The sequence below is a fragment of the Borostomias antarcticus genome, assembly GCF_949987555.1.
Source record: "Borostomias antarcticus genome assembly, chromosome: 1".
In the NCBI taxonomy this organism is placed as follows: Eukaryota; Metazoa; Chordata; class Actinopteri; order Stomiiformes; family Stomiidae; genus Borostomias; species Borostomias antarcticus.
In genome coordinates, this window is record NC_140234.1 from 30,846,520 (window position 1) to 30,873,589 (window position 27,070).

Here is a 27,070-nt window from a genome sequence, read left to right on the forward strand (position 1 = left end):
CACATTATATATACAGTATATACAGTAAACTTGCCATTTTCAGCTCTGAGGTTGTTTCACGCAGTGAAGGCGACTTTGAAAACGGTAACACAGAGATAGGGGAGGACCCTGGAATGAATCTTGATTCACTGATTGGCTGTCCACATGAATCGGCACCACTGATTGGGCAATGATAAACGATTGACAGGGCCTATCCCCAAAACCTACATCCATTTTTTTATATATTTCTTTTGTGCAGTAGTTTTTTTTCTTATTATTCTCCCTTTGGAGTGTACAATAACACAACAATAACAACACAATACAGTACAACACACAATACAGTACAATAACGTATACAGTATTATACAATACAGGTACAATAGAAAAGTACAGACCTCCCCTGGCTTTGCCTAAGTGTTCCTTTTCACATTGAAGGGGTTGGGTTACTAAGGCAATGTCCTTTCTAAGGCCCACCGTTACAGAGTAAAGATCGCTACTATGTGTGTGCTTTTTATGTATTGAAGATCAATGCTACAGTATGTGTGAACTCTTTAACTGTTGGGGATCAATGCTGTGTGGATGTTTTTTTATATGTAGGGGATCATTAGGCTACTATGTGTATTATTTTTATAGGTTGAGGACTGGTACTATGTGTATGCTTTTTATGAGTGTGTACCCTTGGACAGACAGGACAAACAACAATAATAATAATTCATAATCATAATCATAATCATAATAATGAATATGAATAATGAATGAAACAAAACACCACAATGCTATGGATGCAGTTAATCAAAAATAAAATATAAGCCCTTATTTAGGAATTCTCTCTGTTGAGTCAGACTAAATAAAAACATTAGTAAATTGTATTAAAAAAGAAGAAAACAAAACAGGATGGATAATATATGATAAAAAAGAATAGAAAATAAGAAACAAAAGAAATTTAAAATTGAGAAGATTTAATTCTCTGTATACATTGGTGCATATCTTGTTATGCACTGTGTGTATATTTAGATGTGTATACAGATGCTGGTTGCCCTGCAACTGGCACGTTCTGTTTTAATATCTGTGTTGCTTTTATGGCTCTGTGTGCTACTAACCCTTTTCTGCCTCCCCTCTCCCTAGTGCCTCTCTCTCTTCCTCCTACCTTCTAACCAGGTCCAGTGGATGCCCCACTGTCACCGCCAGACCACCCCGAGTCCGATAGATACCCCCGTGTCTGCTGTGGATGTCCAGTACAGCCACTAACCCTGTCCTCCTCCCCAGTGTCTCTCCCTCTTATACTCTAAACAGGTCCTGTGGACTCCCCCTGGGTCCTGCAGGCCACCCTGTAGCAGGTCCAGGAGAACCCCCCCATCCCCGTCCTCGGCCAAAGTCCACCTTATGGCTCCTGGAAAGGCCCCCTGCCTCATTGTGACTAGTTCATTCCCACTGTGTCGTCTGCTGTCCCTATTCAGCCAACCCTACCCCTTTTTTACCTTTGGCTCTCTGCTTTCTGTTTCCCCACCTCTGCTTTATGGCATTCTCAATGAGCCTGTTCTGCTAAGTGCTTACTGTGCTTTGTTATATGATTCACTTAAATATCATATTAGAGACTACAGGGATAGCTAACACATAATGGTCTACCATGTAGGCAACTTCTCTGTAATTATTTGAGCACTCTCCTGTTAGTCATGTCTCTCTTATGAAGTATTTAGCCCATGTTTACTGCTCTGTATATGTTCTTAGCCAATAGACAAACATTTTCCAGGAGCTTGCTCGATCGTATTGTTGAGAGAGGTCAGGGAAGAATTTTTACAGCTCACTTTTCTGGCCCCCGGGTAAAACTGTTTTTTTGCTTCCCTCTGGAATATGTAGGGGTGAGACCTATGCCCGCCCCCCATCACTCTCTGTAAAGCGCATTGTGTTGCCTCTGTGCATGAAATGCGCTATACAAATAAAGTTTTATTTTATTTTATTAATTATAACAGGTAAAGCTACATGATAAAAGTGAGATTAAAAAATTGTGAGCTAGATTAAAAGATGCAAATTAGCTTGAAGCTAGAATCTGGTACAGTGCATTACAGTATGTGTTGTCATAGTAGCCTATCCGTAATGTATATGTTTTAACTGTACACTGTCCCTTTTAAATAAATAAATTAATTGAATTAATTGAAAAAGGTATGCTGTTAGGGTCCATCGAAGAATTCATTATCAAACAATATCATCACTGGTAAGACATCAACAATATAACAAAATATCATAGCTCTTAGACAAATTCACACGGTTATGCCATCCAACAGAAAACAGATGTTGACATCAAAAGCTTGTTTATCCATGAGTCACAAAAACCTTTTCGTGACAATCCATGCGATCCACTCAAGAGTTCCTGGTGTTGAGACGTGGTAATGCTCACCAGAACGACCTGACTCTGCATTTCCTGTACTGCGGCAGAGCGGCGGTCTTATGAAGCAAAGCGGCGTGCCGTTCATCCTCCAACAGGCAGGGGAGATGGGGCCTGCTGCCTGGCGCTCGGTAGCACTCCCCTGACATGTCCTCCAAAGGGAATAAACTTTCACAGCCAGCAGACGGTGGCTTCAGTGTCCCAGCAGCGAGGCTCACTACTGCTCATAAACAACACACTGATGTCTCAGTTCCTGAGTCCGACTCTCTCTGGGGAGTTTAGTGTGTCACACGCTGAGCGGCGTGCATGCTTGACAAGCAAGGGTACCACTCTGTACCGAGTGGGGACACGCGGGTCCCCTGCACTAAAACAACACCAGGAGGCTGGCTCGGTGCAACGTGGGATTGCCTCCGAAGAAGCCGGGGGTCCAGAGATCAGAGGACGTACTGCGAGGCACACTAACAGGAGGAGGAGGACGGTGCACGTCTGTCCCCACGCTGAGCCCTGGTCCCTTTGATTGGACAGTAGCAGAAGAAAGATGTATCACTTCCTGTACGCTCTCTAGGGCCGTGTCTGAAATGCATACTACCTGCTACTTGCTATATAGTTGGCACTATATAGTAGGCATACTACATACTATATAGTACCTACTATATAGTAGGCGAAATACAGTATGCACAATTTTGATGTAGAATGCTACATCTCGCCTACTATATAGCAGGTAGTATGCATTTCGGACACGGCCTAGGTTGTCCTCGGACGAGTCCCACATCTGGCTCACTCGCTCACTGGCTCACTCACCAAACACGAAGGAGAAGACTTGCCCATGATTATGATCACAGGACTGGGACAGGGGGAAGCAAAACAGGAGAGTGTCATAGAAATTGTAGTTTCACCACCTCCTTTGTAATTCACCACCTCCCTCAACCTTTCACATAGCTGTGCTAATCTAATTTATGACAGGATGACCTCCAGGAGGTCAACACACCTAGACGTTGTCTGCTCCAGAATAACCATCCTTTGTCCCATTGTCCCTGCAAGATTTACCGCCTTTTCTCATATCACGTGTGTATTCTCGACCACTGTTGATGACGTATGTCATTTATTATGATGTGTACAGATGGGTTAGCCAATCACATCCCTGGAAGCGTCATACCTGTGTATTGCTTTGAATATAAGGCCGCGCAAGACCAGACTGCGGCACTTCTGCTGGATACCACTCACGTGCGTTATCCTGGAAGTCCTTGCGCTCGTATGTTTTCTCAATAAACCAGACTTAACCTCTTTGAGCGAACCTTGGCAAATCGTTTTTCTTTCGATCAGATTTAATTCCATTACAATAGACAGAGATTGAGCAGAAGCCACCTGACACTGCAGGTTGTACTTAATAAGGGAAGCTGCTAAAGAAAGACCTGTGTCAATTCAACAGTTGATTTGGCAACAGTGCCAATGGTTGATCATGTCAATGAATAACAAAGCAGACACCGGTGTTGTATCAAAATCCGTTGTTGTGAGAAGTCATTTCAGAAAGCGGTTAAAAAGACTAATAACTTGAAGAGGGTCAGACATAAAATATGCCTGATAAATAAGAACCAAACGAGTCTTTATTAATCTTTTCGGCTAGTCATTTTAGGAGCAATGAGGTGCGCCTGTGTCATAAAGAGGAGTGGTCTCTGTGGTGAATGTGTGTTCGTCTGTGGAGAGGGAGGGTCAGGGTTCATCTGTGTGTGCAGGGAGGGAGGCTCACGCTTCATCTGTGTGTGACGGGGCAGAACAGCGGGGTGAGAGACCAGCTGACTCCTCCCCAGCCCTGACATGCCACAAGAACCATCTGCTCCGCCTGCTGCCAACCTCCTGTTACTGACAGGAGAAACCACTGAAGCCAAACCCTATGTTTTAACACAGCTTCCATTTCTCTACAATCTATACACAGGGTGCTGTTGAATCTCGGTCTTTTATTATTGTCCTTATTTCAGCTCTGCGTTGTGTTTTGATTTCAATAAAAGACGGCCCCCAATCTCACACAATACCACACAGTCCAGTGTCTCCTTTTTATGTGTATTCCAAATGAATCTCTCCAACACAGGATTTGAGCTTCAGCAAAAGCGGTTTATAACAGAAGGTTTGACATACAAAAGACGATGGCATGGCCTAATGTACAGTTGACCTCTCTGTATGCTGTCTGGACCCAAATCAAAACATTGGTCTCGATACAGGCTTGTCAAGTACAGATTACAGTAATATCTGAAGGACATTTGATTTCAGTCTCAACTTACTGTGGTGTTCTTCATCAAGGTTCAATACTTAAAATCCCTAAAATGTGATGAATCTGTATTCGGAGCAGAAATTAATGGCGTCTCTGATGTGTACCACCACCGCGCGCCGGCTTGCTCAGGTGCAGCTGGGTTTGTAGAGGAGATCGTCTCTGCTCGACCCCACGGCTCTTCTTCATGTGTCTGTCCAGGTCGATGTGGGTGAGCTATCTATGCGCTGATCGATTGCAAATGAGACCCATTCAGGGAGACGCTCCGCCTGTCTTCACAGAGTGGGAGGGTGAGATCAATTGAAAGCTTGAGTCGGTCAATATACATCAGAGATAAAGACCAGCTCTTTGCTGTGCTGTAGGAGCGTTTTGTGCATGTCCAAAAATATTAATTCTCATCTTTCTATGCAGTTTGTCAAGAAAGTGAGAGGGAGAGACCATGAGACTATATAGATATATATAAGAGTATAAAATAAAGTTCATAAAGCAGCATTTTCCACTGATGAATGGTCAAATATACAGCTCAGTGAAAAGCTCAGCTTAGCCGAAATTAAAAGGTTTTCCTACTTTGTATTTACAGTAAGAAAAAAATGATATAGGCCTATTTTAAGTTTTAGTCTTAAGGCGGCTGTAGCTCAGTTGGTAGAGCGGGTCGTTCAATGATCGAAGGGTCAGTGGTTCGAATCCCGGCTCCGACTGTCCACATGTCGAAGTGTCCTTGAGCAAGACACTGAATCCCAAATTGCTCCCAATGAGCAGGTTAGCACCTTGCATGGCAGCTACCGCCATTGGTGTGTGAATGTATGGGTGAATGAGAGGCCATTGTAAAGCGATTTGAGTGCTGCTAAGGTGGAAAAGCGCTCTATAAGTGCAGTCCATTTACCATTTAAGTGTCTCCAAGCCTGCATTATGTTAAAAGTGACATACAAACTAACAAACAGGCGCTCGATCCCACGTGACCTTGTATGACTATAGCGAATATATTTTGTCATATAAAAAACACGAGACACCAATAGAATAGAATAGAATAGAATAGAATAGAATAGAATAGAAAAGACAATTCGTGCGCCTGAGTCCCATAATAGAACAGAATCGCCTAGGTACAGGTATAGCCTACATTGGAATTCTTGCCATCGCTTGTCCTTATAGAGTATCTTATCAGCACTTATCAGCTCCTCGTTCTTAGGATAGACATGAAGGTTCCCATAGCCTTCTGCTCGGCAGAGGACAGGCCTCGGGCGCTGCAGCGGGAAGGAGGGATTCGCGCTGTCATCCGATGTTATGCAACCGTAAGTAGAGCACGAACAGCTGAGTGGAGTAAACATATATAACACCGGTCAGGAAAGGACTGGTCTAACTTAGACCCTACTCTGCAAGCAGACCCCAAGCATGTCGTCCCAGAACTTCGACTGTATAGTGATTGGGGCCGGAGTCCAGGGTTCTTTTACAGCCTATCATCTTGCGAAAAAGAACAAGAAAACTCTCCTACTTGAACAGGTGTGTACGCTGGCTAGGCTACTTATGTTTGCCCCGCAAACTAGTAGCCTATCTAATGAGGTGTCGTAGCCTAGCCTACTGACCGATGATTTGCTGCACAGTAGGGGAGAGCGGGGCGCGTCAGACCATTTTTTGCCTTAAGCTTATTTATTTAAAAATGATTTCGGTTTTATTATGAATTTTGCTATACATGTATACCTATATCTTTTGGCTACAAAAGGACATCAAAACGAGGTTTCCAGCACTTACCAGTTTCTTACAGTTTTGCCAAAAGTGGCGGATGTGAAAACGGTTCAACGCGCCTCATGGGTGAGGCGCGTCGGACCACGTAGTGGGACGCATTGGACCAATAGTGTACATTGCCTTAAAAACCCATGCAAATAACATTATCTTCTTACAACTATATGTTATGTGCTACATACATGTTTTTTTCACTACCTGAATGCATTATTTATACTGTTAGGTATTTATTATGTATAGGTCTAATAATGTAATGTTCTATACGATATTTGCTCCTATATTTAGTATTTATTTTATCATAAGCCTATGTATATAGTTGTATTTATTATGTCTGTATATAGCTTGTATTTATTTATTGTATTAGTATAGATTGTTGGGTGATGATTTCTATGAATATCTAACTCATAAATTAACTATTATCTCCTGAATTAGGCTACCTGACTTGGGCTTAACCCATGAAACATGGCAGATGCTGTCAGTAGGTAGTCCCTCAGCTCCCTCTCCTGACCCTTACTGAACACTTGACCATGGCGAGAGTAGCCAACATCAGGGAGCCGTGTGCTGCCTGCCTCGTGCATGTCCCTCCTCTTTTTAAGTAGCGTAACAGGGAGACGTGACTGATGGAGTATCTTTTAGAGTATCTTCCTCTCTCCACTTCTCTGGCTGCCAGCTCAAGCACCTCCCTGGCCACTTCTCTGTCGGTCTTATGTTGCCTATTTCTCATACTGTGAATAAAAGTAAAGAAAAATGGCTAGTAATGCATGATGATTGAATGTGGGCCGCGTTGGACCACAGTGGTCCAAAGCGCCCCAACTACTGGAGGCTAGCTATCTGTCTAGCTGTCACTCAGTGCTATGTAGCATGAAACACGAAAATTATTCTATCTTATAGCCACTAAAACAGTGATTAAAATGATATATGTTTGGATTCTGTGACATGTATACACAAGGTATAAATCAAAAAACACTAGCGTAAAAAAAATAAAATTACATGGGTTAAAACAGATGATCGCCAAGAAAATGTTTAAAGATTTTCAAAAACTCCCGCCGACTTCAGGATAGGTTGACGTGACGTAGAGAGATGTTCACCAAAATATGTTTGTGTAGCTACAACAGATCACCTCAAAAGCCCCGCGATCTGACGCGCCCCGCTCTCCCCTAGCTCTTTTCCTTGGGTGAAGTTGGTTTCAAGTTGGATATTCGAAAGATATTCGAACAATACATAGCATCAGTTGCATTAAACATTAAATTGGGTCTAATTATACATGTGTTGAAAGTTAAGATAATTACAAACCCCAAATAGACCGTTACAAAACACAATAAGCAAAACAATCTCACTGTTTCACTCGTCCCACTCATCTGTTTCACTCGCCCTGCACAGCAGGGACGAGAGAAACAATGCTCATCTTCCGTTCTTGGCCGTCTTGAATTGAACTGTTACACCACAGAACTAAACTTACAACTAATAATAGTAAAGGACATGTACAAGTTGTTTGTCATCAAAAATGGAATCTCCATCTTTATTCATTTCTGTGTAAATCTGATCAAACCAAAAAGTGTTTCTTTCGTCCCGGTCCTCCCCTACTACATTGGAAAAATAGGACACCGTTCATTTTATTTGATTGTAGTGCCATTTCTATTTTATATTAATATTTTTATATAAATATATATATGCGAAATTCATCTTTTTTTTCAATAGCTCCCAGGTCACTAGCCCTTCTCAGGAACTGTGAGTGCGCTGATGACGCATCTGCTACCACAGTCCTTTCTACCAACATAGGAAATTTTGACTTTTAAATAGTTGCCAAGTTGGCAGCGCTTGGCACTCATATTTAAAAGTGTCAAATAAACATTTCAAAGCCACTCACCAAAGCAGAAACGCCTATTCTAACAAACGATGGGTTTTGAAAGCTCGCCGCTACCGTTAAGTGATCTTTTTAGCCAGTTTTTGTGGCATCGTCAAAAACAAAACAAAAACCGGCTAAAAAGTGATGGATCACGTGATCCAATCACACTCCGGGCTGTGAAATTATGTTCTGTGTTTAGGTAAATCAAAACCCTTCCCAGCCTAGGACAAAAGTAACGCAATAGCAAGCTTTTTGGGGGGGCGAGTAACTGTAATATTATTACTGAAATTGTATTAGTAACTCGTTACACCCCTTGTCACTGGGGAAAGTAATATTATTTCTGTAATGCGTTAATGCTCAACACTGCTCGTGTCGTGTGCAGTTTACTTTCTATCTATCTTCAGAAGGTACATTGTAAGCTCAATTTACTATGTACCTTGGGAAGAGCTGTTTCCCAGAGCCTCCTTAGCCAAGGTCTACCTTAGCCTAAGAAGGCTCTGGGGAACGACGCGCCACCTAGAGGGGGACCTTACGACGTATCTTATAATGAACGTAGCGCTACGATGCCTCTGGGAAACGTGGCTGTTACTGTAGGACTACAGTGGGATACCTTCCCAGCCTCCTAGGTGTTATAGTGAAGCTGAAATCCTCCTCCCTTCCCTGGATTGCCTGGATTAAAAGGAGTAGCAAAGTGAAAATGCATGTTTAGCCCTGTTTTAAGGTTACTTATGATCTTATAGGTAGCTATTGTTATTGTTTATGTTGCTAGGCTACCTAGTTTGCAGAGGTTTACACACGTATGTGCTGCGACTAAATAGTTCTATGCTAAATATTTTAACAAGCCTTTCCAGATGAACTAGAATCTTACTTTATGGCGAATTGTATGTCAGAACACCATCTAACACCTCAGTGAGTTTCTTGTCTTTGAAATTGAGATGTTTTGATTGAGAGTGAATGTTTTTTTAATGATTTTTCATTGTATGACCAAAACAATGTATGACCAAAGCGGTGGTAGAGCAATTAACAGACTTTCTCAAAAGTGCTAGTTTTGTCAACGTTTTGATCTGAACCATTGTATATGATCATAAGTAACCTTAAAACAGGGCTAAACATGCATTTTCCCTTTACTACTCCTCGGCAGCCCATGACGTCAAAAGTGTCGAGCGACGGTTTTAAGTGTCGCTTGACGAAGCATAAATTGGTCTCAACGGTCCCTAACCCTAAGCATTGACTACTAAGCAGCAGATTGGGAAGACTGTTGCATTGCGGATATAAACCCTGGGGTGAGCGGCTCTTAACCGCAGGTTGAAGTTGAAGTCGGGGCAATACGACGATACGAATGGGTGTCCAAATATCTTTCGAATATCCAACTTGAAACTAACTTCACCTAAGTCTTTTAGTTGACGTATCCAGACAGAGCAGTAGTTTCAGGAGCTGGTGTTTTGTAAATCAGATGACAGAGCTCAGTGAAGTGACAAGTGAGAGTCGATTCACATTATTACATTATTACCAAATTTATATTAATACATCAGGCTATTGCCCAATTTTGCCTGCAGTAGGCCTACGAGCTCAGCTTGAGAGGAATGTCAGGAATGCGGCGTCACACGTTGCTATCGCAACGACATTCCAGTGACATCCAGGCCCTTTCCATCTCCCAACTGGACTACTGCAACTCCCTCCGTGCTGGGGCCCTGACATCAGCCATTAAACCCTGGAACTTATCCAGAAAGCTGCTGATCGCCAGGTGTTCAACCACCCCAAGTTCTCCCACACAACTTCCCTTCTCCGTTTCCTACACTGGCTCTCTGTAGCAGCAGATTTATTCGAGAAAAATGAAAGTAAATCAGCCGATTAGAATCACACAGGAGCGCGCCTGCTGAAGGTTGACATATCTTGATTCATATCACTGATAGGAAATGCAGAGAGGCGTGCAGGCAGCGAGCATCGAACAATTCCCCTGCTCGCCCTCAAGCCTCCACGCGAGCGTGTCCGATCAGGGGTATTGCGACATGCAGAGCGCGCCTACACAGTGTCGTCCCAGTTGCTCACTCCTGGGTCCAGTTTCATAAATCAGCCTGATCCCAGTGTCCACATAGCTGATAGCTAGCTAGCTGACCCATGACCCCTTACGTTTGACCCCTGTGTCACATGGATGCTGTGTGTGGTGCTTGTGTGCGGTGCTTGTCTTGTGTGTGGTGCTTGTGTGCCAGCTAGTTCCCACTAGCTGTAGCTAGTTTTCTCAGCTAGCTACCGCTTGCAAACTAGCTAGCTCGCTAGTAGTAACGCTAGCTAGTTTTGCACTCTGTGTTATGTCATCCAGTTTTGTGTCATTTGCTGCTATAAGATAACAAAAACATGGACATACCAACAGGGCCGTCTGGGATATATGCGAGGCCCTGTGTGAGGGGGCTCTCTCTCCCCCCCCGAAATGGCTCTCCCCCCCCAGGCGGCTCTCTCTCCCCCCCGAAACGCCCCCCCACTACTATGCTGAGAGAGCAACATAAGCAAAGCTGCCAACTCTCCAAAAGTAACCAAATAGTCCAGAACATACTGGTCACACTACAGCCTACTATTGGTTAATGAATTGAATTGAATTGAATTGAATTGAATTGAATTGAATTGAATTGAATTGAATTGAATTGAATTGAATTGAATTGAATTGAATTGAATTGAATTGAATTGAATTGAATTGAATTGAAACCTTTATGACCAGTCAAAGCACTTTTCATGTACTGTAGATGTCGTAAACGTGAAAACAACATGATAAACAATCGTATCTCTCCTGCTCCTGGTTTGACGTCTCTCCTCCAGTTCATCCTGCCTCACTCTCGGGGCAGCTCCCATGGCCAGACACGCATCATCCGCAAGGCCTATGACCAGGACTACTACGTCCACATGATGGACGAGTGCTACCAGCTCTGGGCTCAGCTGGAGAAAGAGGCCAACGTTAAACTATACAGGTGAGCGGGGAAGCTCCGTCAGCAAAAAACTATCTAAAAGCAAACAACAACAAAAATGATTAAACTGAACATTACAGTATCTTTACCAGAACGCTGAGATTTGTCACATTTGATGTGCTTTGTGTGCGTACGAGCAGCAACTCAATCTTTCGCAGCCATAGATGGATGACTTTCCCATTACGTCTTGCATCAGCGAATCAGGCCAGACAGTCCCTCCTGACGCTGAATGTGGAACAAGGATTTTTCATCTCAAACCCTTATTCCCAGAGCAAAGGGTGTAAGTGCTTGTAAATACAACAGCACAGCCGGCGCCTTCAACCTGCACCGTATAAGCTCTCATGAAATATTGCATTTGGTCGCCCCATTTTCCTGTCAGTATCAGTGAACTGCATAATGTGTTGATCATTATGTAAGTAGATGGCTAATAGATCAAGTGTCCCATCCCACCCACACAGGCCCTGTTCTTAAGCACACAGTGGCCCTCTTTAGGGCTCGCCCGTGGAGGCTGACTGATGGGGTCCAATGTGAAAGCCCCCTGTGCCCTTGGGCTGGCGAAAAACTGCAACACAATGAGAAATTGTGAGGGTCGGGCCACATGAACCTTTCTGAGCAATGCTTTACTCCTTTGTCATTTCTGAGCCCCGAGGACAGAGCTTTCTGAGATGGACACACACACACGCGCACACACACACACACACACACACACACACACACACACACACACACACACACACACACACACACACACACACACACACACAGGAGTTCCAGCCATCATTGTCAGCCATGTCACAGTTTGACATGGGTGGCTTAATCATTCATTATATTTATGATCTTACATGCACTCTCCATTACACACACACACACACACACACACACACAGGAGTTACAGCCATCTTTGTCACCCATCTCACCCATCACATGGGTGGCATAATCATGCTTAATATTTATGATCTTATATGCTCTCTCATTCTAAGGCCATTACTGTCATACTACGGACACACACACACACACACACACACAACATTCTCTGATGAATGGGTTAGGGCCTTAGCTGATGCTATCTAAGCTACAGTATGCCTCGTGGCTGCTGGCAGATGGTGGAGCAGCCTTCAGAAAACAGCTGACCATCCAAGCAGTCATTTGATACATCATTCACTGTAGGTGCTTGGCTAACTTTTGATTGAATGACTGATTATTCACATAGTTATATGAATAACCTTTCACATCAGGGTGGACGGTGACGTAATCTCGTATCTTGTACTTAATCTTGTAACTTTGTTTTGTAACATCAATCTGCCTAAATAGACTACAGATGGAAACTAGCCTTCGGGCTACAATCTGGCATATTTACATGTATTGTACATCTTCATCAATATGCACTGTCCTGATTTAAATAAACTGAATTGAATTGAATCTCAGCATGAGAATAATGACCTGCTTGCAGATGTTGACAGCACAGCAATCGAATCATTACTTTGATTACTTTGATTAATACCAATCCACCCTTCTGGAAATCTGTCCTAATCAAAGCCCTAGGTAGAAACATTATAATCAGCTCTCGCAGGAGAGGATAACGAAGGGCTAACGAAGATATACCTGAAAGATTTGAATGTTATTTTGGTTTACATCTGGAAAAAGAAATACATGATGTGCTGAATCTACCTCAAGATTTTAAGATTCACACCACTCTGAATGATGGCTCCTCCTAGACGCACCGGGCTCCTGGTCATAGGTCCTGAGAAGGGGCGCGAGTTCCTGCTCGTCAAGAGAGTTCTGGAGAAGAACCACGTTCCCACGGTGCACCTTCCTCCTGACCAGTTCAGCCAGCACATCCCCATGGTCAACCTGTCCGACGGAAACGCAGCCCTGGTGGACACTACCGCTGGGGTGCTCTACGCCGACCGCGCCCTGAAAACCGCCCAGGTGTGGTGAGCATGGAGCTTCTGACTACAGTGGCGTCAGTACGGAGGTGTACTACTGTAGCTGTAGTGGAATCCACAGTTAAAAATACAAAAAAAACACTCAGAGGATGTGTCACTACCCACTAGGTGCTGCAGTCGGGAAATATCGTGATCCACTGTATCAAACGCGGCAGTTAGGTCCAACAAGACAAGAATCACATAATCACCAGAATCATTGGCCAGGAGGATGTCATTAAAGGAGTAGTAAAGGGAAAATGCATGTTTAGCCATGTTACTTATGATCATATACAATGGTTCAGATCAAAACGTTGACAAAACTAGCACTTTTGAGAAAGTCTGATAATTGCTCTACCACCGTTTTGGTCATACAATGGATGTGGGTGGGCACCTTGAAAAATCATTCAAAAAACATGTTCAACTCAATTTCAAAGACAAGAAACTCACCGAGGTGTTAGTTGGCGTTCTGACACATAATTCGCCATAAAGTAAGATTCTAGTTAATCTGGGAAGGCTTTTTTAAATATTTAGCATAGAACTATTTAGTCGCAGCACATACGTGTGTAAACTTCCACAAACTAGGTAGCCTAGCAACATAAACAATAACAATAGCTACCATAAGTAGTTCCCCTTCCTGAATCCCCTCTGCGGATTGATCTACACATCTACAATGGTCGCTTCAATACAAGTCAATGGATTTCATAAAATGATCAATAAAACCCTACAGGATTCATACTTTGTGGCGAATTTGATGTCAGAACACCAACGGACACCAATTACCCCCTCGGTGAGCTTCTTGTTTTTGAAATCGAGAGTTTAACATGTTTTTCAAGGATTTTTCAAGGTGCCCACCCACATCCATTGTATGACCAAAACGGTGGTAGAGCAATTATTGGACTTTCTCAAAAGTGCTAGTTTTTTCACCGTTTTGATATGAACCATTGTATATGATCATAAGTAACCTTAAAACAGGGCTAAACATGCATTTCCCCTTTACTACTCCTTTAAAAACCCTTATTAGAGCCGACTCGGTGCTATGCAGTGTTTTAAAACCAGACTGAAAAACCTCCAGGATATTATTATTGTGAAGAAAACACTTCAACTGGGAATAAACAACTTTCTCCAAGATCTTTGAAAAAAAAAGGCAGCTTGGAGATGGGCCTAAAATTAGCTGACACTGTAAGATCAAGGCCAGGTTCCTTTAACATAGGTTGCACTACTGCATGTTTAAAGCTTACAGGAACAACACCTGAAGATAGACTGCTGTTAATAATGACAAGAATCCTATACTAGGGAAAACCTCTTTAAAAAGGTGAGCATCACGAGGGGAACCTGATGGCTTAATATGGCCAACCACATCCTCTAAAAACAACAGTCACAGGCTCAAACATATTAAACACAGCAGGGCAGGGGGCACACAGAGGGGTCAGAGGCAGGAGCTGAGATAAGAGCCCTTGTGTTTACAACCTTGTCAATGAAAAAGTGCAGGAAGTTATAACACATACCAGAGGATGGTTCAGAACAGACAGGCTGAGGGGCATTCAGAACAGAGTCGATGGTTTTAAATAACACACGTGGGTTATGGCGGTTAGACTCAATAATGTTCGATAGATGTTCTCTGTTGGCCTCTTTAACAGTGTTCTGGTAAGAGCGCCAGCAGTCCTTTAAAATGTGAAATGAAACGTGCAGCTTGTCCTTTTTCCACCTGCGTTCAGCTTTGCGGCACTCCCGTCTAGCTGCACGTGTTCTGTCACTGAACCCTGGTTTTTAATGGAGCCACAGAGTCCACAAACACATGATATATACAGTATCTTATCTATTCTGAAGGCAAGTCAGGTTGTCTAGTAGATTACTCCACTCTGTACATTTTTGTTGCCCATTTCAGTAACTGCTTACAGTATCAGTAGCTAATTAGCCATAGGTGTTCTTGTAATAAGGAATTACAGTCTTTAGTGCCCATTATGTACGCATGTGAGCCAGATTAGATCTCTCATGGTCATTTTGATAAGCCCCAACAATACTACCAGGTGCAATTATATATTACATTATAGTATGATGTAATACAATAGTGTTAATATTTATTATGGTGTGACTGAGATTATTAGACTTATTTCACATTTAGGTTGGATATACAGTAAATTTGCCTTGTGAGACCATCCTGAATCACAAGCTCACATTCTGTTTCTCTCGCAAATCAGTCTGGATACTCTCTCCATAGAGATCTGTTTGTGCCAAATCAGAAAACAAACTCACCAATCAGCATTGGTTCTGTGGAATTTGAAATACAAACAGCTACACTGGGCAGGTTTAGGTGTGACGACAGCGAGATGGTGATAGACAGATGGTTCATCCAATCACCTGCAAAGTATTTTAAAAAGAGCCTGCCCTTTTCCAAACAGTTTCCAATGGAGAATTCACAGATGGTTATGCTAGGCGAAACATCTGGTGTATCAGGTTAGATATAAATAGTTTAGCTTTGAGAATTATTCTAAGCCCAAAGGTAAGAAGGAACGCTGAAGTGTTCAGATGGATGTTGAATCTAAAATTGGTTACTTGCCGATGAGACTATGAGAAATTGAAGCCAAAGTGTAGAGATTTAATCATTTTGCAGTCTGTCATAGTTTTATTGTTTTCATTTGAATTGCAGAAATGAAGTGTAGGTTTGTAGAAACAGCCTTGGGTGCTGCCAGCTCAAGCTCCAAACACCAACTGACACATGTTGTTATTTCAGTGCAGCCTTTCAACAATTATCCTGTTTTGTATTTATTGACTAGCCAGATTTGTCCTCTTGTGTGAATCTTAGATCAAGCATGAATTGCAACTTCTCATTACTTGTGATAATAGATGCCTGCACTGTTACCATCATGCATTTTCATTGTGTGAATCTCATAATTCAGAACATCATTTTCTTTCTCATTATCTGCCAGCATTGATCCGACTTGTTATTTTCTCCTTGATGTGTGTGAGTGTGTTTTGTGTTCACCGGCATCTCTAATGAATTTTTATTCACTCAACAGAGAAGTTCACCAGACATCAGCTCAGCGTCCGCTAAATGACTGTAATGTAATGTACATTAATGAACAAAGATTAAGCCATGTCTTGGACCAACACAAACAACCTGAGACTGTTAGATGACTGAGGCTATGGGGTTGGTATCGGCCTAGGAGTATCTTGTAGTCTGGGGCTATGGGGTTGGTACTGTATCGGACTAGGAGTGTCTTGTGGTCTGGGGCTATGGGGTTGGTACTGTATCGGACTAGGAGTGTCTTGTGGTCTGGGGATATGGGGTTTGTACTGTATCGGACTAGGAGTGTCTTGTGGTCTGGGGCTATGGGGTTGGTACTGTATCGGACTAGGAGTGTCTTGTGGTCTGGGGCTATGGGGTTGGTACTGTATCGGACTAGGAGTGTCTTGTGGTCTGGGGCTACGGGGTTGGTATTAGATTTGACTGGGGCTATGGGGTTGGTATTAGATTTGACTGGGGCTATGGGGTTGGTATTAGATTTAGTCAGGCTGCATTTGGCCGTGCGCTTCACCTTTGTACTTACAGTAGAGCCCTGAAGAACAGACCCCTCCTCTGTGAAGCAGTTCACTCCTGGCATAGACATGAGACACAATTCACAAAATTGTCAGTTATGAAAATCTGCCCTGTAGTCCACTAGATATTACAACAGCTCAATTCCAGTTCCAGACGCCCGGCCCACTGGTTTCCTATTAAACTTTAACTGACCCTGCATGGCTCTAGGGGAAAAAAGGTTCACCTGAGGATTTGTAGAGTATTCTTGGGTGCAACTGTGAATGTAAAACAAGCTGTCTTGGTTTTTCAGTATGAGGGTGAGGGTTTCATTTGAAAGCACCATGATTACCACCAGCTTTGTTCTTTGAGTCATTTCCAGACTATTGTAGTGTATGAATCACAAGGCGAAGTAGAAATTAAGTAGGCATTTACTTTTTGGGGGATTTACTTTTTAATGTTTTATGTGTCCTTTATTTATTCAGAATGCCTTTGAGACCAGAGTCTCTTTTTCAAGGGTGATTACAGAGAATACACTATGTGATGACTCAGGACTGCAATCCACCGAGAGTCTTTTTGATTGAGTATCTGCGTGCTCTCTCTCCATGGACACCAGGATATGTTCCAGAAACTGGGCGGTGAGATTAAGGACAGAGAGAAGGTGACCGACATCAAGCCCGGCTCTGTGGTTACCGTGACGACGGCCAGCGGAGTGTACCAAGCCAGGAGCCTGGTGATCACAGCTGGACCCTGGGCCAACACCTTGCTGTCATACACAGGACTACAACTCCCACTACAGGTCAGATCAGATAAGATGAGGAAAAACCTTATTGTTCATTACATTTACATGTGTACATTTTCGGTACTCTGGCAACACAGTATGAAAATAGACCGTAAAAAAAAAACACAAAAAACATTTTAAGCGAACTGTCAACTCACTTCCTCAAATACTGTAATACTCCCAGCCTTGGTTAGTGCCATGTCTGGCCATCTTAGATCATGAAGCTGCAAGCAAATGAACTAGACTGTTCGGGCTTCACAATTGGCTACAGGAATACTGCACTTCCCTAGGAGTCCCCTTCATATCCAACTTCGACCTGTTCTGGGAGAGGCCTACTGAAACGTGATGGTCTCCACCCAAATCGGCTGCGGGCCAGGCTGCTCTCTGAGAACATGGCTTCTTCCCTCAGGCGCTGACATCGTGTTGAAAGTTCTACCAATCCATCTCCCTGGGCCCCGATCCTGTTGACACAGTGCCCACAAATGGATCTGGCGGGATTTTCGACATAGTAACTACCTCTGATCTGACAGTTTTTAGTGATCCTAGTGTTTGTATTGGTAGGTGTATAAACACGATTGCACAATGCATTTCTCTTTCAAGATCCCACAGAGACAGTCACAGACCAAATGGAGTACTGTATGCACATACAACTTGATATATGTGCCTCTAGCAAGATACAATATGATAGAACTTTATTGTCAGCAATGCTGAAATGGTAGATGAGAAGATGTAACTCGCGCCTCTATACCCATTGCACCACTTGCACACCACCGCTGATTCTACAGAATATACACAATGAAGTGTGTTGAGCGTGTGTGCACAGTGTAGTACTGTATCAATCAATCAATCAAAGCTTTATTTATATAGCGCATTTCATACCCAGAGGCAACACAATGCGCTTTACAGAGAACAAGGGAGGTGGGCAGACATCCCACCCCTACATATTCCAGAGGGAAGCAAAAAAACAGTAATCACCCGAGGGCCAGATAAGTGAGCTGTAAAAATTCTTCCCTGACCCCTCTCAACGAGGCGATCGAGCAAGCTCCTGGAGTATGTTTATGTACAATATGTGTGATGTTTTATATATACAATGTGTGTGCCATTGTGACACACTATATGGACAAATGTATTGGGACACCTACACATTACATCAACAGGAGCTTTTATATGCCCTTCACAATGCACTTTTCCTTTTTGGTAAATTGTAGGCCAGGATGTAATTCGTGACCAAAACAAAACTAGAAAGAGAGCACAGACCTCCACCCCTGAATGCATTTCGTGGCTCTGTGCACGCCAAAATGTAATGTTCTAAATTGGCCTGTGCTACACCCCTCCACCGAGTTTCATGAAAAGAAGTGTGGTAGTTGGAGGTGAATGCCCGTCTGGGCCATGTTAAGGCGGCTCATGATTCATTGGAGCGGAGGTAAAAATGACTTTAGGTGAATGGGTGGCGCCCCTCTCGGATCACAGCCAGCAGGGGGCAGTGTGGTGCACTCCAGGCTCTCCCTCCACACACCCCAGTCCACACCCTGTGTCTCTAGCGCCTCCACACAGGGAGCTGGCTTCATTCTAAGGTCCTAAGAATGGATTGCTCCCGCTAATAGCTCTATATTTTGCATAGCAATTGCAACAGCAATCTTCTCCAGTTCAGCACGATATCAACAAAAGATTTTGCTCTAATGATATGCCCGGGCAAACACGCCCACAAATTTGCCAACTGTGTGCAATTTGCGCCCATGATTGCAATTAGCTATGTACTGTACGCATTGGCATTGGTACACACCTGGTGACGGTGCCTTCATCTGGCTACAATAACTGCTGCCATGATCCCTGGAGAGCCCGGGCATGTCAGCCCCTTATATGTGTTGCACTTACCACCAGCTGAATGCAATTTGTTCTTGTACATAGATAAGATCTTGGATATAGTCGGATCTTTGCCCAGTGTTTCAAGCTTTTCTCCATATTTCAAGTCACACAGATTGGATCATAATGAAAACGACATACCACACTTTTTGCAGAAAATATATTTGTTATATTTGTTTCTGTGCATCGCAGCTGAACTTATTTTTAAATCCCCCTCTATATATATTTCGCCCTTAATATCATCCAATATCAATTCAATATTATTCAAACTTCACAAGTTCTGAGGAGAGACAGAAGGAGAGAGTGCGCCCTGACTGCTGCAGTTAATACCAGCTTTTCAAAAGCAGTATTTGCACCTCCCTAACCACGTGTGGCAGTTACCTCATGGTGTTTGTGGATCAGACGCAAGGCTTATTTGGGGCAATTTTGCACGGAAGTACCTAATTTACATACATAAACAAGGTTGTAAGGTGGCTGATACTACACACTTCCACCGAGTTTAATGAAAATCGGTCAGGTAGTTTTTGCGTAATCCTGGTTCAAAAAATGAATGGAACTGAATGGCGGGCCGGGTTTGGGCGTTTGCCCGTGGACCTGAGTCGTGCTTCCGATCTGCTCCAGTGTGGAGTTAAAATCAACAGCCGTCACCAAGAAGAATATTAGTTCTCACATGGGGGGGCAGCCATCCACCCAGTCTCCCGCTGCGCCCTCTGTCTAGAAGAGGATGCGACGGGACCACCGGGATGTTACTTTAGACGCGGATCTGAGAGGGTCTTGCTGGGCGGATCTGAGAGGGTCTTGCTGGGCGGATCTGAGAGGGTCTTGCTGGGCGCATTAGTCGGTAGGATAGAGGCCCGGCGGGGCTCTGCCAGGTGTGTGCTGTGCTGTCGGCTCTGCCGCCTCCAGCTGTGCCTGCTCTACCTTCACGCTGTCCTCCCAGAACCAGACCTGTTAGTTCAAAGCTCCTGAACACGGTGTCCTCCCAGAACCAGACCTGTTAGTTCAAAGCTCCTGAACACGGTGTCCTCCCAGAACCAGACCTGTTAGTTCAAAGCTCCTGAACACGGTGTCCTCCCAGAACCAGACCTGTTAGTTCAAAGCTCCTGAACACGGTGTCCTCCCAGAACCAGACCTGTTAGTTCAAAGCTCCTGAACACGGTGTCCTCCCAGAACCAGACCTGTTAGTTCAAAGCTCCTGAACACGGTGTCCTCCCAGAACCAGACCTGTTAGTTCAAAGCTCCTGAACACGGCGTCCTCCCAGAACCAGACCTGTTAGTTCAAAGCTCCTGAACACGGTGTCCTCCCAGAACCAGACCTGTTAGTTCAAAGCTCCTGAACACGGCGTCCTCCCAGAACCAGACCTGTTAGTTCAAAGCTCCTGAATACGGTGTCCTCCCAGAACCAGACCTGTTAGTTCAAAGCTCCTGAACACGGTGTCCTCCCAGAACCAGACCTGTTAGTTCACTAAGCTGAAAGCTCCTGAACACGGTGTCCTCCCAGAACCAGACCTGTTAGTTCACTAAGCTGAAAGCTCCTGAACACGGTGTCCTCCCAGAACCAGACCTGTTAGTTCACTAAGCTGAAAGCTCCTGAACACGGTGTCCTCCCAGAACCAGACCTGTTAGTTCACTAAGCTGAAAGCTCCTGAACACGGTGTCCTCCCAGAACCAGACCTGTTAGTTCACTAAGCTGAAAGCTCCTGAACACGGTGTCCTTATTGTGGCCTCTGTCTGGGAGGACCTGCTTGTACGGGCGTGCGTGCATTTCATTAAATGTTCATTCTCACCCCACCGCCACTGAGCCCCTTGAGTAACAAGTATGGTGATGGTAGTGGGGGTCGAGGGAGGACTAGGGGTGTGTGGGTGTGTGTGTGTGTGTGTGTTAGTGTGCATGTGCACAGACATGCGTGTGTGTGCCATGTACTGTACAGGAAAGTATGCTGTGTTCAACATCCTCCAAAATCCTGTCAATCTCTTTTTTGGGGGAGGGGGGGGGGGGGGGGGTTCCTGCTCTGCTTACAGTCCCAATCCCCCCCAGGTGGTGAAGATCAACGTGTGCTACTGGAGGGAGAAGGTTCCAGGCTCCTACCACGTCCGGCGTCCCTTCCCCTGCTTCATCCAGATGGAGCCCGAGGAGTCGCAGTACCACATCTACGGACTCCCGTCCGATGAGTACCCAGGGCTGATGAAGGTCAGCTACAGAGGAGGCGTGGCCTCTAACCAGCCTATTATATTAGATTGTATTGTCTTGTGTGGAGCAAAGCAGGCCTGTGAGCTTCAAGAAGTGTATGTCTTTATGTATGTACAGTATGTATGTGTGTATGATGTGTGAGTATGTATGTGTGTATGATGTGTGAGTATGTATGTACAGTGTGTGTGTGTGTATGTATGTATGTATGTATGTATGTATGTATGGGATGGGATGGTGTAGCCATATTTCTTGCACCAGTTCTTTTAAATCTGTGAATGGAAGAGATCAAGCACACCCTTCGGATAGTATCAGCATGGTAGCACCATAGAGATATTCTTGGTGAGTTATAGAGTTATTCTTTAAACTAATCAATAGACTTATGCGAAACTCAAATACGTAGATATTCTTCAACATTAGCCTTTTCAGCCAATAGCCACACATACTGTATGTAACACAATGTGTACAATGCTAAGCATATTTGCATGGAGTACTGAAATCAAAACTGGATTGAAATCTTAAGAAAGCCAGCCAGTCAGAGGTAGTTCTTTCCTGAATTCCTGATCACTTATGAAGTATTATTATTATTTCCACCTTGGTGTACTTTAACATTTTTCCTGACGTCTCTATTTTGGGCGTGATGGTAAGTCGGCAGGGGTTGTGGAGATTAATAGCACACACCGTGCATGCTAAGGAGCGGGACAGATGGCACTGCCACATCACATTACTCACTCTGAGCTGCTACTGTGGGACCCCGGCCATTTCAGGGGCTTTTAAATAAGGAGAGAAAACAACATGTTGCGTCCTACTGAACCAGGACGCCTCAGGTCAGTCTGGACTGAAGGACTACCAGTAAAAGAAGTGACACTGTGATGAGCTGCTTTTATAACAATACTTAATATAGTACATATAATAAAATACATAATACAGTTCATATAATTGAATAATATAGTTTTTAAGCCCCTTTTAAAACCCTCTTTCTTTTATTACTTTTTGTTGTCCTCAAGTCTGAGAAGTCAAAATGTATTGTTATTAGGTATATGTATTAAGTATTATTGAACTACAGTATACTATTGGACTCTATTGGACATTGTACAGTACGCTTTTTCGTGATCACTGATAGACGGTAATGATAACTGATATTCCTTTACAGTCCTCTTCTTCCTTCACAGTTTATAGTTTATTTATGTGAATCGTGTCTGCAGTATGCACTGTACTATCATACTGTCTATCATACTACTGTCCTTAACCTTTCCCAAGAGGACAGCACAGTTACGCCACACTAGGATAACAAAGACATTATAAAAGCTGGAACTTCTCTGTTTATGCAATCGTTCATTTGAGTAACGCTGTCGCTCTGTGAAAGCACTGTCCGTTCACACTGACCAAGAGGACCTACGGTAGCTATGTGCGTGTTATGGGTACGGTAGCTATGTGCGTGTTATGGGTACGGTAGTTATGTGCGTGTTATGGGTACGGTAGCTATGTGCGTGTTATGGGTACGGTAGCTATGTGCGTGTTATGGGTACGGTAGCTATGGGTGTTTGTTGCCGTCTGTGTCCCTGCAGGTGTGCTACCACATAGGCAGTGAGACAGATCCCGACGAGAGGGACAGACAGACGGACAGGGCAGACATCGACATCCTTCAGCGCTACATCGCGCGCTGCTTCCCTGGCCTGGTGCCCGTCCCTGCTGTGGTGGAGAGCTGCATGTATACGGTCAGCAGCACCGACCCCCATCCAGCATCATCACCTATCTACCCCCATCCAGCACCATCACCTACCCCCATCCAGCATCATCACCTATCTATCCCCATCCAGCACCATCACCTACCCCCATCCAGCAACATCACCTATCTATCCCCCATCCAGCACCATCACCTACCCCCATCCAGCACCATCATCTACCCCCATCCAGCACCATCACCTACCCCCATCCAGCACCATCATCTACCCCATCCAGCACCATCACCTACCCCCATCCAGCACCATCATCTACCCCCATCCAGCACCATCATCTACCCCCATCCAGCACCATCACCTACCCCCATCCAGCACCATCATCTACCCCCATCCAGCACCATCACCTACCCCCATCCAGCACCATCACCTACCCCCATCCAGCACCATCATCTACCCCCATCCAGCACCATCATCTACCCCCATCCAGCACCATCACCTACCCCCATCCAGCACCATCACCTACCCCCATCCAGCACCATCATCTACCCCCATCCAGCACCATCATCTACCCCCATCCAGCACCATCACCTACCCCCATCCAGCACCATCATCTACCCCCATCCAGCACCATCACCTACCCCCATCCAGCACCATCATCTACCCCCATCCAGCACCATCATCTACCCCCATCCAGCACCATCACCTACCCCCATCCATCATCTACCCCCATCCAGCACCATCACCTACCCCCCCTGCTTGTGAAAAAAGTCTATACAGATTCAGCTACAACAGTAAGAGCATGTTGAGTAAAAACAGATTTAGGTTCAGTGCTGTGATGCCGACACAGCCTGCATCACATCTGTCATTCTAGCATGCTAATGGCAAAACATAATTTTGAATGCTACACTGACTACAGTCACACTGAGAAACACTGGGTACCACAAAGGTCATCCACTCCACGGGGAGTTATTCTAAAAGCTCCCTATGTCATTCCCCCCCCCCTGCCTCCCTCCCCTTTTCATCTCATTACTCTTTTTCTCTTCTGAATTTCACAGATGACACCAGACCAACATTTTGTCCTGGACACCCATCCTTCCCACAGTAACATTGTAATCGGAGCCGGGTTCTCAGGTGTGCATGTGAGACCATGCAACCACATGGGCGTATTTCATCACCTTCCACATTCCATGACACACCCAGTCAGCCCAGAGTGACCTGATACAGACTGCCTCTTTGGTCTTTCGAGTTTTCACCAATTCTGTAGCTGCGCAGGGAAAAGTCAGCTAAGTTTTAATGATACTTTAATGTCTGCTCTAAAGGCGGAGAGTAGAGCTTGGGCCCAGGCTCTTTTTATTCCCTAATTACTGTCAGCGTGGCATGGTTTAGATCCGTCTCCATCCCTCCCTCCGTCCTCGGTGTGTGTCCGAGGTCCTCTCCCAGAGGGCCGTTGGGGTCTCCAGGCATTTGTTCCATCAGCTTGCAGGGCGGCCTTCTAGAGCTAATTATATGTGTAATTAATTCCCGGTCTTTATTGCTTTTAAAGGACTTGACGGTGGCCAGCAGTGCAGTGAGTGCGCCTCCGGATAAGAGGTTATTTTTGTCTGGAGATTTACTCTGTGGGTCAGTGAAAGCTGTTTAAAAAGTCACATACAGTAATCAATATGAGGGCGACCAGGATTTGAACGAGTGCTTTACATCTTAACCTCACCTGGCTTTCGCTCGCAGAATGAGGAGGATTAGAGATTTGTCGGTTTCAATATTCATTTGAATTTTAGGACAACTCCTTTCTCAACACTGATCGTGGCCTTTTCTGCTCTGAAGTGTGTTACCGTATGCGCCGTGGCAGCGAGGCGCAGGGCTGATAATCCAGAAAGCAATAAATAAAAACATAGCCTTTCTTCCACCTGCTTGCATTTTGTCATCAAAGCCAGGTACGGGGTAACCATGGTTACGGAGTCACCCCCATGGGAAGGTTTGGCCAGCCCTTGAGAGGTCCCCTCATGCTTGGCCTTGACAGAAAGAGAAAGAAAGCGTGCGCACGCCCCAAACAGATCGAGCTGGGCTCTCTGACTTCAAAGCCCGGCTGAATCCCTTTGGGAGCGCAGGCGAGCACACGGCGTTCCTCAAACCCAGTCGACATTCACCACGTTTCTCTCGGACGCCATAGCAACAACGAGCGTACACGTGTAAAAGTGGCCCTTCGCCGTCTCACTTTTGAGCTTGGCGGCATGCGCTCCTCGGGGTAAACAGAGAATATCTCTTTAATTTAGCGTCGGGCCCACGTCCATTCTGCTGAATAGATGCCCGGTGAAAGCCAGAGCTATCATTTATGTCCTGTTTTATGTGCTCACTGATGCGCGACTCAAACGGAGCGCCTGAGTCAGACAACAGAGAAAGTCAGAGAGGCTATTTATAGACGGTTCATTCAAGGTGCAGCTTGTATTCTTTCCACACATTAATGCAGGCCTCGTGATTCAACCACAGCTTTTCTCACTTTGGCACATATCTTCAAACTACAGTAAGGATGATGCTCTCAAACTAGATTAACACAGCCAGTTAAACTCATAATAATTCAGAAAAAAATGAATAGTATATTTTAATTGTTTTTGTAAAAGCTAACAAAAAAAAAGAAATAAGATTGATACAGAAAACTGTAATCCGATTGATAACTAACTTTCTTTGCGCACTGTGATTGGTTCTTCCAGGTCATGGGTTCAAGTTTGGACCAGTCGTGGGAAAGCTGCTGTGTGAGCTCAGCCAAGGAGAAGTGCCTTCCCATGACCTTTCACCTTTCAGAATTAGACGTTTCCAGGACCATTCCAAATCTGCTCTCTAGAGTTTCTAGGCCCACTCCAAATCTGCTCTGTGTAGTTGTGATCCATTTAGAACAAAATATGCAAGTTCCAATGTGAAGAACCATGAGTTAATTCTCATTTTAAGATATTAACTAAAGTATCTTATACTCAGGAACTATAAAGGTTTGTGTTTAACTGAAGACCCATGTCAACTCTGATGGAGGATATGTACAGGCTTGTGGCTGATGAGGAGCACACAAGCAGACCGTGTAGTTGCAGATGCAAAAACGACGTCAGCATTAACCGCATGCCGCTGAGAAACGTCTTGCACTTTAAGTTCAATTCAAGTAGTTAAAGGCTCTCGGCGAAACTTTGACTGAAAAAAATTGACTGTGAGACAAGAGAAAAGGCAAGAACAAATCAATTGCTTCCTAAAACCAGTTGACGTTCCTTCTCCACAGCAAAAATAACCTGAAGCTACTCTTTTCTCACGGTGCATGGTGTGTGAATCATGGTCTCATAGATGACTGCTCTGACCATGGTCCCTCCACCCAGCAACTCAAACAAGACCACTGCTGTATGATTGTAAATGTGTTCATCCATGACAAATGGTATTAAACCTAAAAACTGTACCCTTGTTGGCTTTTATGATTTTATGCATCACTACATTCATCCTGGTGTCCTCAACCCCTCAGAGTGGAGGTCCTTTTGCAAACCAAGCACAGTTAAAAAGACATCAGCCGTGCAGCCATTTGTCTTTGTGCAGCCAGCTGCGAGCCCCTTCCTCTACCCATTTCCCCATGTAAACATTTTAATCACTATTCAGCCAGCCTGTTACAGTGGATGCTAGCCACAGCCATCAGTGGGGAAATTATGCAGCGAGGCACCACAGATCAGAGCGCCATTTGCTCCCTTGCCTCTAAGTGACTTTGGATTGATGGGAAAAAAGTCCGTTATGCAAATGACAAAATTAGAAGGCCATTAAAATATGCGTAAGCAAAATGTTCAATGACCAATATTCAGGACACAGCGTCCAGTGCGGCATCTGTCTCTTCTCTGGAAGCAGTGTGGATAAGCCAACTAAACATTTAAAACCAGTCCCAGATGGTGGTCGTTTTTCATCTTGTTTTTTGGGGAATAATCCATGGGCCACTTCT

General features: G+C 44.4%; 1 protein-coding gene across 1 annotated transcript; it reads left to right on the forward strand.

The window, feature by feature from the left end:
• Positions 1–6,014: 6,014 nt before the first annotated feature.
• On the forward strand, positions 6,015–25,954 carry pipox (pipecolic acid oxidase; the record flags this gene model as incomplete). The annotated part of the gene is made up of 8 exons (XM_084441966.1): positions 6,015–6,122; positions 11,020–11,168; positions 12,881–13,094; positions 17,221–17,403; positions 21,287–21,439; positions 23,005–23,154; positions 24,174–24,249; positions 25,824–25,954. The coding sequence occupies 8 exons, from the start codon at positions 6,015–6,017 to the stop codon at positions 25,952–25,954; spliced, it is 1,164 nt and encodes a 387-aa protein (XP_084298092.1).
• Between the last annotated feature and the right edge of the window lie 1,116 nt (positions 25,955–27,070).